We start from the raw sequence: 14,750 nt of genomic DNA, 5'->3' as shown, positions 1-14,750 counted from the left end.
GTATTATTAGAAAAGGGATGGAAAACAAGCATGAGGATGTTATAATGCCGTTATATCGCTCCATGGTGCGACCGCAACTGGAGTATTGTGTTCAGTTCTGGTCGCCTCATCTCAAAAAAGATATAAAGGAATTGGAGAAGGTGCAGAGAAGGGCGACAAAAATGATAAAAGGGATGAGACAACTACCCTATGAGAAGAGGTTAAGACAGCTAGGACTCTTTAGCCTGGAGAAAAGGGGGCTGAGGGGTGATATGATAGAGGTCTACAAAATAATGAGTGGGGTAGAACGGACAGATGTGAAGCATTTGTTTACACTTTGTAACAATAATAGAACCAGGGGACACAAGATGAAATTAGAATGTGGTAGGTTTAAAACAAATCGAAAAGTTTTTTTCTTTTCCTTTTTTTTTTTTTTTATTTATAGCCATTTAAATTTTTACAAGCGATAAAACAACTTGCTGGAAATACAGAGAAAATAATATGTAGGAATTATTTCAGTCAGGTAATTCTATTCTCTTCCTTAGACCACTAAATAGGGAGAGAGAAACAAGATAAGGAGATCAATTAAACAGTAAACAGAAAAAAAAAACGTGGTATTAACCTGATTATCCCCAGATATTACTCGTCTAATTCATTATTCCACATTGATCATCTGGTTGGCTTCTTCAAGGCCAATACGGTGTATAATCAAATCATTTAATTGAAAAACATACTTATTGTCCAATATTAGTTAGAAATAATACATCTGATTACATTCTTTCTCTTTTAAAAACCAGAAGTTATTTAACAATACATATACTTAAGTCTCTAATTCAAATCCCACTGATTAAAGTAATCCCAGTTTTCACAGGCTTCACTCCTTTTAAAGTAATAATTTGAGGGAATATTTCTGAGGAAAACTTTAGGAGTCATACCCGGAACTCTGGGAAAAACAATAATCTCAATATTAATCATCTATAATAATATTCATTTTATTATTCAAAATTTCTGGTCTATTATCATAACCACTTCTTGCTCATGTAGAATCATTTGTTATATCAATTTTTTTCTCTCAAAGGGTTCAGTTGAATTGTCCATATAACTAATAAAATTGTATCTGAAACAAAATTATTTACTGCCACCGTTAGGTCCCGAAGCGCCTTCCAGATGGTATTCAATGTAACCTCCACGGGAGCCAAAAACTCCAAGTTGATTTCTCATAGGTGTTTAGGAGTGGTTCCGCCGATTCAGGTTCTGCTGTAAACGTCCTCCGTTTCAGCATAAACCTCTAACTCACTCCTCCACTCCTTTGGACATGGTGGTTGAATAATTCAGGAGTGATGGAGTTGTTTTTTCCAGGTCCAAGAGCGTCGACGCTCCTTTGCCGGTGCTAATCAAAGGACTCGCCAACCCTTTCATCTGTGGGCAGTTCGTCGCACAGCAGTCCTGCACTTGCTGCTCAGGGGATAAAATGCTGGCCATCGGCGGCTGACTGCCGGTTGTCCCCTTCTTCTCAGTTAAGGTAACTGCAATTGCAGACAGGAAATTTACGTAAAGAAGATGAAACTTCAGAGGGCAGCTGGGCCGTTGGGCATACGAACTTCAGGTCACCATCTTACCACTCTCCCAGTTTGGGACACTCTTTGTCTGGTTTCTCCTCAGAGGCCTGTCTGATATGGGTAACCCTTCAGCTTAGCCCTCTAAGTCATTGAAACACACAAGCCCCTCCACCTCTACAAGGTGGTGTCCCTTCGGAGGGGGAGAAAGTTTTTCTTTACTCACTGGAACTAATTGCCGGAGAAGGTAGTGATGGCAACTGGCCTTGCTGAGTTTAAAGGGGGTCTGGACAGATTCCTGAAGGAAAAGTCCATTGATCATTATTACATTTTGGGTTTTTGCCAGGTTCTTGGGGCCTGGATTGGCCGCTGGCGGAGACAGAGTGCTGGGCTTGATGGACCTTTGGTCTTTTCCCAGCGTGGCAGTGCTTATGTACTTATAACTCTTTAAACTGAGGGGATAATATGCAGTCCATTGCTTACCCAGTGAAAACACTAAGTAGCTAAGGCTGCCCGGTACCTTTAAAGGGCAAATCACACATGACTATTTTATTTCTCTGTCATCATCCTCTGGTCGATAGCCACAATCCAACAGTTCTGGACTAGTCTGGGGGGACTAAAGGAGAGAAAATGAGTAAGTATGATCTAATTTCTCCTTAACTCCTATTTAATATTAGAGACTCATGCATGCATGGATTGGTATCCCAGTTATGTGTTATTTCCCAGTAATGAGCAAAGGCATAGCAAGATGCCATGACCTGCCTAAGGCCACAATGCCACTGAAATTTGAGTTTCCGTACCAGGCATTCTGTCAACTGGCACATTGCAAAGTAGCAATTCAAGAACCTCATTTCCTGAGGGTTTCTTTTTCCTTTGCCCACTCCGAGACAATTTTCAAATAGCCTCTGTGCTTCTAAAGTACAATAGCACTTTTAGTATATGTAGAATATGCTAATTTTCCAAAAGAAATAATGTTGGAATTTTCTTTTTAAAAATAAGTATAAAGTATAAAGCAAAGGGGCTAAAAACAGCTGCATGCTTTGCACCTCTTGATTCTTCTGGCAGCCAAAAAGGATAAAATTAGCTTGTGAAAATGTCTTGAATGTGGGCTGTTTTTCTTCCACAACAAACACCTCAAAGAACTTCTCTTCAAAGTCCAGTTGAAAGGATCCACTCTATGAAGCCTGTGTCTACTCTTTAGCCAGAGTGAGAGAGGGCTAGTTTCAGACATGTCTGTTTACCCAGGTAATTGGCTTTGAAAAATGTCATCTGTATGTCAATAGGAAAATTGCGTAAGAAATCAGGTCATGAGATATTTGTGTACAGGGGAGTGCTGGTAAATTTTTAACAGGCTCTTTCTCCGGACATAGCCAGCTCTGCAGTTGGAAGGGCCAGGGGTGGCCGGGGGTGGGGGGGGGGGGAGCAACACTTGCCTCTCTCTCCTCCTTCCCTTCGTGCGGGTACGCTAGGCATACCTTTGCTGGCAGCCAATAAATGGACTGCCACCACTCCCAAGGTCTTCCTCTGAGCAGCATACTGGAACTTCTCACACATGCTCGAGAAATCCCAGCCTGCTGCCCAGAGCTGGAAACAAGGAGCGGGGAACAGAAGTAGTCTATTTACTTGGCTGGCAGGGCTCAGCACCCCCACCAGCAAAGTAAAAGAGAATTCAGCAGGGGGCCCAAGCCCACATTTTGGGAGCCAGTTGTTAAAGTAGCCATGGAGGGCCCTACTTTAACAACCGGCTCCCAAAATTCTTAAAAACTTAACAACTGGCTCTTGCGAGCCTGTGAGAGCCTGCTCCAGCACACCACTGTTTGTGTATGATAAGTGGGATTCCAAAACATAGTTGATAAATTGATGGTTCTTCGTTTAATAAACATCTGCTCATTGGAAGATCCATTACTGTGCTCAGTGTCTTTCTAGTGTTAAAAAAAAAACAAACAAAAAACCTGTGAAATCAGGTTTTATAAATGGCTTGGCTGTGGTTCCTCTAGGGCCTATTCATATTGGCTTCATTTTCTGCGTAAACATTTCATACCAAACAAAAAGGAAAGCTAGGGCTCTCAGCAGCTGAATCTCTTCCATGTAAATGAGAATTATGGCCTGAAAATGAAAACAACTTGTAACGTAACTGATCTGCCTGGGAATCGAGGAGAAATATACTGAGGCATGATGGTTACTGAACAATATTCTAATTCAGGCTCTGCCTCTTCTCTGCTATACAGAAAAGCCAGTTGTGGGATTTGCTGATGAAGATGGCGTTTGTGCTGGGAAGTGGGTTGTTTATATTCGCTGCCTTCAGGAACTCACTAATTTGGTAAGAATACCTTGAGACTGCCTAGGAAGAAACCATGTAAGAAAAGATTGGGATAGGGTGGCCACTGTCTGGTTTGACTGCTATGTTTACACTGTCCTGTCACAAAAGGTAACCAGACATTATATAATCCCTGACTGGCTAAGCAGCAGTGGATACAAAAGACATCTGATCTTTCTTTTACCTTGCTGCAGCTGCTTCAGTTGCTCATGTTGGTCACCCCCATCCCGCTGAGTTCCTTTCTGAGCTACAGGGGAATGTGTAGGTGCAGAACACTTGTGTCATTACAAGAAGAGATCAGTGAACCAGGCAGGAAAAAGATGTTGTGAGGTGGAAAAAAGGCTCCAACTCCACAAAGAAGGGAAGGGGGATTGCCTGATTGTGGAATGGGAGGGGAGGTAGTCAATGGAGAAGAGTGAAGGAAGGAGGGGAGTGATGCTTAATAGGGGACAAGGAGCCTGATTGGAGGTGTGTCTGATTGAGATAGGGAGTGCCTGATGAGGAAAGTGGGGGAAATGGTATGTCTGTGTGGAAAGGGGAGAGGAGTGCTTCAAGGTGATGGAAGTATAGAGAAGGAAAGGGAGGAGAGATGTATGTTGGGAAGGAGAGAGGATCAGATGTAGAGGAAAGTGTCCAATGGAAAAGGGAATGGAAGCGGTACCTGATAAGGACATACGGTGAGAGAAGGGTCCTTGATGAGGGAAGTTGAGGAAAGGGTATGACTGGTGGAGATGTGATGAAGGAGAGAGTGTAATTCTGGCATTTATACATTTAAACTGTACCAGTTTATTTTAGAACACAAACTGTGCTTCCAGAGGGATGTTTTATTTGATCAGCGGGTGATACATGTTTATAAATTAAACAAAACGAGACTCTATGTCCTGAGGTACTGCTAGGATGCATTTCCTTTCTCCACCCTTTGGTCTATCCTTATTACCTCTTAGGATAGGTTGTTTCTAGTACTGCAGACTTTTAGCTCTATTTCTATCACTGTCATAGAAGAAGATATCTTCTTTTTTTGGATGTCCACATGAGAAGTGATAGCTTCTTTCTAGTGGTGCTGCGGCTGCCATTATCCTGTGAAAATGGAAAAAGAAAACTGGCATAAAATTAACAAAAAACTCTTTGCATTTCAGTGGGTGGGTGTTGTTCCTTCTCCTCCACCCCTGATCCACTAACTACCCCTCATACGGTGGCTGTCTTTGCTACCTGTCAAGTATATGTTCCAAGCACTACAGTTTAATGGTTTGGATACAATCTCAAGGTAACGTTGTATGTTTTATATGCAGACACAGCTGTGACTTATTTTTGCTTACAGCACATATAGCTTAACAAGATAGTGCTGCATGCTCATCCATGGGGAAGGGGGTACTTTAGCATACCTAGTTCTTCAGTCAGTTCCGATTTCTTTAACAACTAACATGTTGATAAGGGTTCCGTTCTCAACTGGTTTGTGATTGACCCCTATTACTCCTGATGGCACTGGCCATTTGTAATCATTGTTGCCAGCAGGAGATGTGGAGGGGCATAATCGAACAGGGCGCCCAAGTTTTCCTGAGGACGTCCTCGCAGGATGTCCTCATGAAGGGGCGGGGAAACCTGTACTATCGAAACAAAATGGGTGGCCATCTTTCGTTTTGATAATACAGTTGGGGACGCCCAAATCTCAACATTTAGGTTGACCTTAGAGATGGCCGTCCCCGATTTTCGGCGATAATGGAAACTAAGGACGCCCATCTCAGAAACGACCAAATCCAAGCCAATTGGTCATGGAAGGAGCCAGCATTCGTAGTGCACTGGTCCCCCTGACATGCCAGGACACCAACCGGGCACCCTAGGGGGCACTGCGGTGAACTTCAGAAAAAGCTTCCAGATGCATAGCTCCCTTACCTTGTGTGCTGAGCCCCCAAAACCCACTCCCCACAACTGTACACCACTACCATAGCCCTTAGGTATGAAGGGGGGCACCTAGATTTGGGTACAGTGGGTTTGTGGTGGGTTTTGGAGGGCTCACATTTACCACCACAAGTTTAACAGGTAGGGGGGGATGGGCCTGGGTCTGCCTGCCTGAAGTGCACTGCAGTACCCACTAAAACTGCTCCAGGGACCTGCATACTGCTATCGGAGCTGGGTATGATATTTGAGGCTGGCATAGAGGCTGGAAAAAATATTTTTAAACATTGTTTTTAGGGTGGGAGGGGGTTATTGACCACTGGGGGAGTAAGGGGAGGTCATCCCCAATTCCCTCCGGTGGCCATCTGGTCATTTAGGGCACATTTTTGTGGCTTGGTCGTAAAAAAAAGGTCCAAGTAAAGTCGGCCAAGTGTTCATCAGGAACGCCCTTCTTTTTTCGATTATCGGCCGAGGACGCCCATGTGTTAAGTACACCCCAGTCTTGCTTTAGCTATGCTTCCGACAGGCCCTTGTGAACTTTCGTTGTCCCCGCGACGGAAAGCAGTTGAGGACGCCCAAAATCGGCTTTCGATTATGCCGATTTGGGCAACCCTGGGAGAAGGACGCCCATCTCCTGATTTGTGTTGATAACAGTTTGTGACATTGTTCAGTTTGGATGCTCCAAGACATGCTGCCAAATTAATCTAGAAACTTAAAACTTATATCTGAAAATGTCCAGTTTTATAGGAGATGATGAACTGTGTTTATTCTTTAAGTTTCCCCATATTAGTACTTATTGCACTAGGCCCATATAGCTGATCATGAACCGTTACCTTCTGCCTGAGAGGATATATAGCATCCAAATAAAATGAACTGCTCCTATTTCTTTCCACAGGCACCTGCAAAGATTTTGGGGTGCATCTGGGGATTTCTGGCAGGCACAATGGGGGAAGTTGCATCATTACTTCGGGGGCAATGAATGGGAACTTTTCTTTCTCGGTGAGTTATAGTTAGTATATAGAACCATATATTATAAAATGAACTGTCCTTAACACTGGAGAGTAAAATATATTTTAGCTACACAAAAGCTTTATGAAGTCTTGTTGATAATGTGTCTCGTTCCCACTTTGATTAAGCTAGCTGATGCATGTGTGAGTTTTGCAGGTGTTTAGTAACTCAAAACAAAAACCGAACTCTCCACTCAACAATAATGTAAAGAAGATTGGTCAGATACCAAATATCAAGGGAGGAAAAAGCCTCAGTGATCCAAGAAATGTTCGATTCTCTTACCCAAAATTTAGCAGTTTCATTCTCCATCTCACTTCAGCCATCCGATGATGGCCAATGTTTTGATGTACTGCATCAGGGATTTACGGGGCTTATTCAAATCAGCTCAACTCATGTTGCTGCTATCCGTGGGCTAGCAATGAGACGGAGAATGAAGCTGCTAAATTTTGGGCAAGAGCGTTGAAAAGTTCTATGTAAGCTAAGTACTTTTAAGTTTTCCTAAAATATTCTACAGCTTTGTGAAGTCTATGAGCTAATAAATATTTTATCCATAGGAGGTCTTTTGCCTCTGATTAGATTGAAGCTATATGTAGACTGAACAAAGTAGGTCTTGGGTTACTGAGGCTTTTTCCTCCCTTCGATATTTTGTATCTGAGCTATCTTGATTACATGATTGTTGCATGGAGAGTTCTGTTTTTGTTGTAAGTATTTAGTATTCCACTCCCTCCTTAATTTTTTGACGGTGTTTAGTTTGTTTGTTCTGTTTGTTCTGTGGGATCCAGGTGCTGGGTTGATCCCCATGCTAACCTTTTGGTTCTTCAGTGGCATCCTGATGGTTATAGACGTGACCGAAAAGCCCAGCTTCATTACACGGTACCGGATTCAGTTAGGTGAAAACAGTCCTGTAAGTACACCTTTTGCATTTCACTCCCCTTCTCTGCTGAAGTGGTCTGGCATTTAATAGTGAGAAGGCAGCTTCTACAGCTTAGCGTTAAAGCAGCAGGCTACAGGCTAGGTTCAAATCCTATTTCTCCCACCCCTACTCTTAGAACTTAAGTACATTAATGCACATTTGTAGTGAAATAGGTCTCACTGCATAAACGGCCCTGCAGTAAATAGTACATGTTGCACTGCAACTCAGTTATAAATTCACCCTCCGATATTCAGCCAGTGGCGCTCAGTGTTTTTTTAAACGCTGATCATCGCCAGCTAACTTACCCCCCTATATTCAGTGCCGGGCCGTGGCCGAGCACTGGCACTGAATATTGGGGATAAATTGGGCGGGCTGATAAAGTTATGCGACCCTGACTGAATATCGGGCCGGCCAGCCCGCATAACTTTTTTTTTCTTTTAACTAGAGCCCCCCAGAAGACCTCCTCCCCCAGCCATGCAGGCAAGCTCTCCCTCTGGGCCTACCTGTATCCCTGCTGGTCCAACAGGTTCATTGGGGGCAGAAGCGCAGATCCCTCGCTCCTTCCCCTTCTGGTGCCAGTCTAAAATGGCTGCTGCGACCTCTTGTGGCAGCTCGCGGTACTATCAGCATGGATATTTACTGCTGGGCCAGATCCAGATCCAGGTGCCATTGAATATCCAGATATGCATGGCCAGTGATTAGTTATCTGGTTAAATAAGATGTTCAGCACTTAACCACATAAGTTAAACCAGACAGAGATACAAACACACAAAACACAATCCTATTTGTCGGTTAAATTATCCGATCAAGTGCTGAATATAACATTACGTTACATTATGATATTTGTATCCCACTCTTGCCTCCTGAGTTCAGTTTGGCTTACAAGATAAGAAAGGGAATGGGACTTGATATACTGCCTTTCTGTGTAGTAGTAGATGATGGCAGAAAAAGACCTGTACGGTCCACCCAGTCTACCCAACAAGATAAACTCACATGTGCCATTTTTTGTGTATACCTTACCTTGATTTGTTCCTGTCTTTTTCAGGGCACAGACCGTATAAGTCTGTCCAGCACTATCCCCGCCTCCCAACCACCAGCCCCGCCTCCCACCACCGGCTCTGGCACAGACCGTATAAGTCTGCCCAGCACTATCCCCACCTCCCAACCACCAGCCCTGCCTCCCACCGCAACTACATTCGAAGCGGTTTACATAGTATATACAGGTACTTATTTGTGCCTGGGGCACTGGAGGGTTAAGTGACTTGCCCAGAGTCACAAGGAGCGGCAGTGTGAATTGAACCCAGTTCTTCAGAATCAAAGTCTGCTGTACTAACCACTAGGCTACTCCTCTATTGGGCATTCCCAGCAACATTACAAAAGTTTTGCTATAAAAATTAAATAATATCATCCTGAACAAATAAGACTTCACCAGTTTTCAAAATTTACCATAATTTGTCTGATGTCTAATCGCATGTGGAAGTTCGTTCCATTCACTTGGAACCTGATAAGCAAACGTTGCCAAATAAAGCTTCTTATGAACAGTCTCCTTAGATTAGGCTAATGCAGAATTAAAAATTCCCTAGATTCACTCCAGTGCTAGACTGCATATAAAATCAGTTTTGAGTTTCATAGTTAATGATGAGATTCAGTGGCATTATCCCATTAAGAGCCACTGAATATCAGCGGATAGTCCCCACATGAAATGTAACTGAGCAAGGGGTGTCAGGTGTGAAGAAAGGTGAGTTTGAGCAGACTGTGTTATCAGATAACCTTAATTTAACTAGGTTCTTGAAAACTGCTCAACAGGAAGCATCTACCAGGGCTACTTTAGTTGTTTCATTTCAGTCTGAGGAAAATAAATCGCTGATTTTAAATTCTTACTTAAAAAATTTTAAAAAAAAGTTGATGTTCTAATGCCAGAGACTTCAGATATTTCCAAATGTGTCTAGAGTAACACAAATGAGAAAGAGGATAAATTCAAGAGTAATCTAAGAAGTATTTCTTAACGGAAAGGACGGCAGATGTACAAAGTAGCCTTCCAGTGAAAGTGTTGCAGACAAGGAGGGGCATGATTGAACGTCGCCGGCGAAATAGGTCGCACCTTAGGGGCACTTCTAAAAATGTTCAAAAAATGCACAAATAGCTCCCAGGTGCATAGCTCCCTTCCCTTGGGTGCTGAACCCCCCAAATCCTCCCCACACCCACTCCCCACAACTCTACACCATTACCATAGCCCTTATGGGTGAAGGGTGATATAAATACAAATACAAAGGGGGCACCTACTTGTGGGTACAGTGGATTTTGGGGGGGGGGGTTTGGAGGGCTCAACACTTAGCACCACAAGTGTAACAGGTAGGGGGGGGTGGGATGGACCTGGGTCTGCCTGCCTGAAGTGCACTGCACCCATTAAAAACTGCTCCAGGGACTTGCATACTGCTGTCAGGGAGCTGGGTATGACATTTGAGGCTGGCATACAGGCTGGTAAAAAAAGGTTTTTATTGTATTTTTTTAGTGTGGGGGTGGGGGGTTGGTGACCACTGGGGAGGTCATCCCCCATTCCCTCCGGTGGTCATCTGGTGAGTTGGGGCACCTTTTTTAGGCTTGGTCGTGAAAATAAAAGGACCAAGTAAACCCGGCGAAATACTGATGAACTCCGCTTTTTTTTCCATTATCTGTGTAAGCCAGCCATCTGGTAGCCACACCCATGCCCGCCCATGTCCCGCCTTCGCTACGCCACCGACACACCCCCTTGAACTTTCGCCGGTGCGGCGACAGAAAAGCGGCGATGGTGTCAAAAACGCTGCTTTCAATTATACCGATTTCGCCGCTTTTGAGAGATCGCTGGCGATCTCCCGATTTATGTCGGAAGATCGCCGACGATCACTTTCAAAAATAAGCCTGAAGGTCTGTATCTGAATTCAAGAAAGCATGAGCCAAGCACTAAGGTTCTGTAACAGAAAAAATGGATTCTAATGTTTTGTAGTTCATATGGATGGGCTATTTGGTCTTCATCTGCCATAATTTTCTGTTATGCTTGAATAGGATATTTTAAGGAGAGAGGCATGGACAAAAGTTTCAAATGTAAAAGTATGTAGTCTACTACTACTACTACTTATCATTTCTATAGTGCTACCAGACGTACGTAGCACTTTACACTAGAACATGGAGAGACAGTCTAGCATCTTAAGGCAAAAAAAAGAGCTAAAGATGTGAAACAGGATGCCAGCAGTTAATAGTACAGAAATTTTCACCTCTAGATTGTTGGCTGTAGCTTAACTAACTTGATAGTAATAATGGAAATCAAGTTTGGAGCCCACACAGTGTCCAGGTGTTTATTTCTTTAAAAACCTTGAGTAGAGAGATGTGGTAGCCTGTACCAATAATTTTATGGTGAGAATACTAAAAGGAAACTTTAAAACAATACAAGAACACAAGAACTTAGAAGTCAAAATGATTAAATATTTTGACACCCACCAGACAGGACTTAACAAAGATCTGGGTTTTCTAGCCCATTATAAACCATGAAATTTCACTGCTTTTTTTTTTTTTGTTACATATGTACCCCGCGCTTTCCCACTCATGGCAGGCTTACATATTATATACAGGTACTTATTTGTACCTGGGGCAATGGAGGGTTAAGTGATTTGCCCAGAGTCACAAGGAGCTGCCTGTGCCTGAAGTGGGAATCGAACTCAGTTCCCCAGGACCAGAGTCCACCACCCTAACCACTAGGCCACTCCTCTACACCATGATCACCATGCATATCTCCCTGTCCCTCTCAGCCCTCTCTGTTTCTCACCTAGCCCACCCCTCCCTCATCCTTTCAGACTGTCACTGAAATACTTTGATTTCACTTATATATGCTGTTACTTACCAAAATTTGCTTATTTCTGATCTGATGAAGGAAATCAATAGAAATCAAACAAAATTAAAACATGGAAAAGAAAATAAGATGATACCTTTTTTATTGGACATAACTTAATACATTTCTTGATTAGCTTTCGAAGGTCGCCCTTCTTCATCAGATCAGAAATAAGCAAATGTGTTAGCTGACAGTGTATTTAACAGTCTCTCATAGATGGTCTAGCAGGGTGGATAGGAGATGTGTATGGGGACTTCAAAGCATTCCGTACATCTCCTATCCACCCTGCTGGACCATCTATGAGAGACTGTTAAATACACTGTCAGCTAACACATTTGCTTATTTCTGATCTGATGAAGAAGGGCGACCTTCGAAAGCTAATCAAGAAATGTATTAATTATGTCCAATAAAAAAGGTATCATCTTATTTTCTTTTCCATGTTTTAATTTTGTTTGATTTCTATTGATTACCTTTAAGAGTGGACTAACACGGCTAACACACCTCTTTACTTAAGGTGATCTGATGAAGAACGGCTACCTTCAAAAGCTAATCAAAAAATGTATTAAGTTAGTCCAATAAAAAAGGTATCATCTTATTTTCTTTTCTATGTTTTACTTTATTCTATTTCTATTGAGTACCTTTAAAAACCTTGGAATATGTAAAATGAACTTCTCATTCATCAGCATGGGTACACGGGAATAGTTGAGGCAGAAAGGAAAATCCAATAGTCGTAGCATCAACCTAAGCGTTTATTGTACTTCTGTATTATGTACTAGACTTCTACAAATCTAAATTTTGTAACCGCCTTTTTAGCAATATGTTAGCCACATTGAACCTGCCATAACATGGGAAAAGTGAAGATACATACCTGTAGCAGGTATTCTCCGAGGACAGCAGGCTAATTGTTTTCACAATTGGGTCGACGTCCACGTCGGCCCAGGATCGGAAGTTTTTACTAGTAAAATCTCAAAAAATTCTTCTAGAGTCTTCTGGCGCCAAGTGGAGGAGTGGCCTAGTGGTTAGGGTGGTGGACTTTGGTCCTGGGGAACTGAGGAACTGAGTTTGATTCCCACTTCAGGCACAGGCAGCTCTGGGCAAGTCACTTAACCCTCCATTAAGCCGCATTGAGCCTGCCATGAGTGGGAAAGCGCGGGGTACAAATGTAACAACAAAAAAAAACTCCCTCAGTGAAGTCCAAAAGCAAAAGGAGAACAACTCCAAAGGGGAGGAGGGCGGATTTGTGAGAACAATCAGCCTGCTGTCCTCGGAGAATACCTGCTACAGGTATGTATCTTCACTTTCTCCGAGGACCAGCAGGCTGCTTGTTCTCACGAATGGGGTATCCCTAGCACCCAGGCTCACTCAAAACAATGAACATTGGTCAATTGGGCCTCGCAACGGCGAGGACATAACAGAGATTGACCTGAAAAGAAACATAACTAAGTGAGAGTGCAGCCTGGAGCAGAACAGAAATGGGCCTAGGAGGGTGGAGTTGGATTCTAAATCCCGAACAGATTCTGCAGCACCGACTGCCCAAACCAACTGTCGAGTCGGGTATCCTGCTGAAGGCAGTAGTGAGATGTGAATGTGTGGACTGATCATGTTGCAGCCTTGCAAATCTCTTCAATAGAAGTTGACTTCAAGTGAGCCACTGATGCAGCCATGGCTCTGACATTATGATCCGTGACATGGTCCTCTAAAGTTAGCCCAGCTTGGGCATAAGTAAAGGAATGCAATCCACTAGCCAATTAGAGATTGTGCATTTTCCGATGGCGACTCCCCTCCTGTTGGGATCCAAAAGAAACAAACAGCTGGGCGGACTATCTGTAGGGCTTTTTCCGCTCCACGAAAAAGGCCAATGCTCTTTTACAGTCCAAGGTGTGCAACTTGTCTTCACCAGGGCGGGTATGTGGACGAGGAAAAAATGTTGGCAAGACAATTGACTGGTTCAGATGGAACTCCGACACCACCTTTGGCAAGAACGTAGGGTGAGTGCGGAGGACTACTCTGTTATGATGAAACTTGATATAAGGTGCATGCACTACCAGGGCTTGGAGTTCACTGACTCTACGAGCTGAAGTAACAGCCACCAAGAAAACAACCTTCCAGGTCAAGTACTTCAGATGGCAGGAATTCAGTGGCTCAAAAGAAGCTTTCATCAGCTGGGTGAGAATGACATTGAGATCCCATGACACTGGTGGAGGTTTGACAGGGGGCTCTGACAAAAGCAAACCTCTCATGAAGCGAACAACTAAAGGCTGTCCAGAGATAGGCTTACCCTCTACACGTTGATGATAGGCACTAATCGCACTAAGGTGAACTCTTACGGAGTTGGTCTTGAGACCAGATCTGATAAGTGTAGAAGGTATTCAAGCAGGGTCCGTGTAGGACAAGAAAAAGGATCTAGGGCCTTGCTATCACGCCAGACTGCAAACCTCCTCCATTTGAAAGAATAACACTTTTTTGTGGAATCTTTCCTGGAAGCAAGCAAGACTCGGGAGACACCCTCTGAGTGACCTAAAGAGGCAACTTCTAGGTTCTCAACATCCAGGCCGTGAGAGCCAGAGACTGGAGGTTGGGATGTAGAAGTGACCCGTCGTTCTGAGTGATGAGGGTCGGAAAACACTCCAATCTCCACGGTTCTTCGGAGGACAACTCCAGAAGAATATGGAACCAGATCTGACGAGGCCAGAAAGGAGAAATCAGGATCATTGTTCCCCGGTCTTGCTTGAGTTTCAGCAAAGTCTTCCCTACTAGAGGTATGAGAGGATACGCATACAGAAGGCCTGTCCCCCAATGTAGGAGAAAGGCATCTGATGCTAGCCTGTCGAGGGCCTGAAATCTGGAACAGAGTTGAGGGACTTTGTGATTGATCTGAGTGGCAAAAAGATCCACCAAGGGGCTGCCCCACGCTCGGAAGATCTTGTGGACAACGCCCATGTTTAGCGACCACTCGTGAGGTTGCATGATCCTGCTCAACCTGCCGGCCAGACTGTTGTTTACACCTGACTGTTGTTTACACCTGACTTGGAGAAACATGCTGTGACGGCGCGCCCAAAGCCACATCCTGACGGCTTCCTGACACACAGAGCGAGATCCGGTGCCCCCCTGCTTGTTGGTGTAATACATAGCAACCTGATTGTCTGTCTGAATCAGAATAATTTGGTTGGATAGCCGATCTCTGAAAGCCTTGAGAGCGTTCCAGATCGCTCGTAATTCCAG

General features: G+C 43.7%; 2 protein-coding genes across 8 annotated transcripts in view; both read left to right on the top strand.

Annotated features, from left to right (window-relative positions):
* The window catches only part of LOC115475423 (fatty acid hydroxylase domain-containing protein 2-like), a 180,939-nt gene that overhangs the window by 29,223 nt on the left and 136,966 nt on the right, over nucleotides 1-14,750 (top strand). The window lies entirely within an intron of this gene.
* Nucleotides 1-14,750, top strand: part of LOC115475421 (fatty acid hydroxylase domain-containing protein 2-like) — a 91,104-nt gene that overhangs the window by 45,715 nt on the left and 30,639 nt on the right. For all 7 annotated transcript variants that reach the window (XM_030211128.1, XM_030211122.1, XM_030211123.1 and 4 more), the window contains exons 3-5: nucleotides 3,764-3,855; nucleotides 6,641-6,744; nucleotides 7,536-7,657. In XM_030211128.1, the coding sequence (XP_030066988.1) occupies nucleotides 3,764-3,855; nucleotides 6,641-6,744; nucleotides 7,536-7,657 (318 nt within the window). The remainder of the gene's footprint in view (nucleotides 1-3,763; nucleotides 3,856-6,640; nucleotides 6,745-7,535; nucleotides 7,658-14,750) is intronic.

This window comes from Microcaecilia unicolor, chromosome 8 (assembly GCF_901765095.1).
Source record: "Microcaecilia unicolor chromosome 8, aMicUni1.1, whole genome shotgun sequence".
Classification (NCBI taxonomy): domain Eukaryota; kingdom Metazoa; phylum Chordata; class Amphibia; order Gymnophiona; family Siphonopidae; genus Microcaecilia; species Microcaecilia unicolor.
Note: the sequence above shows the minus strand (reverse complement) of the source record. Positions and strands in the feature narration are given on the sequence as shown.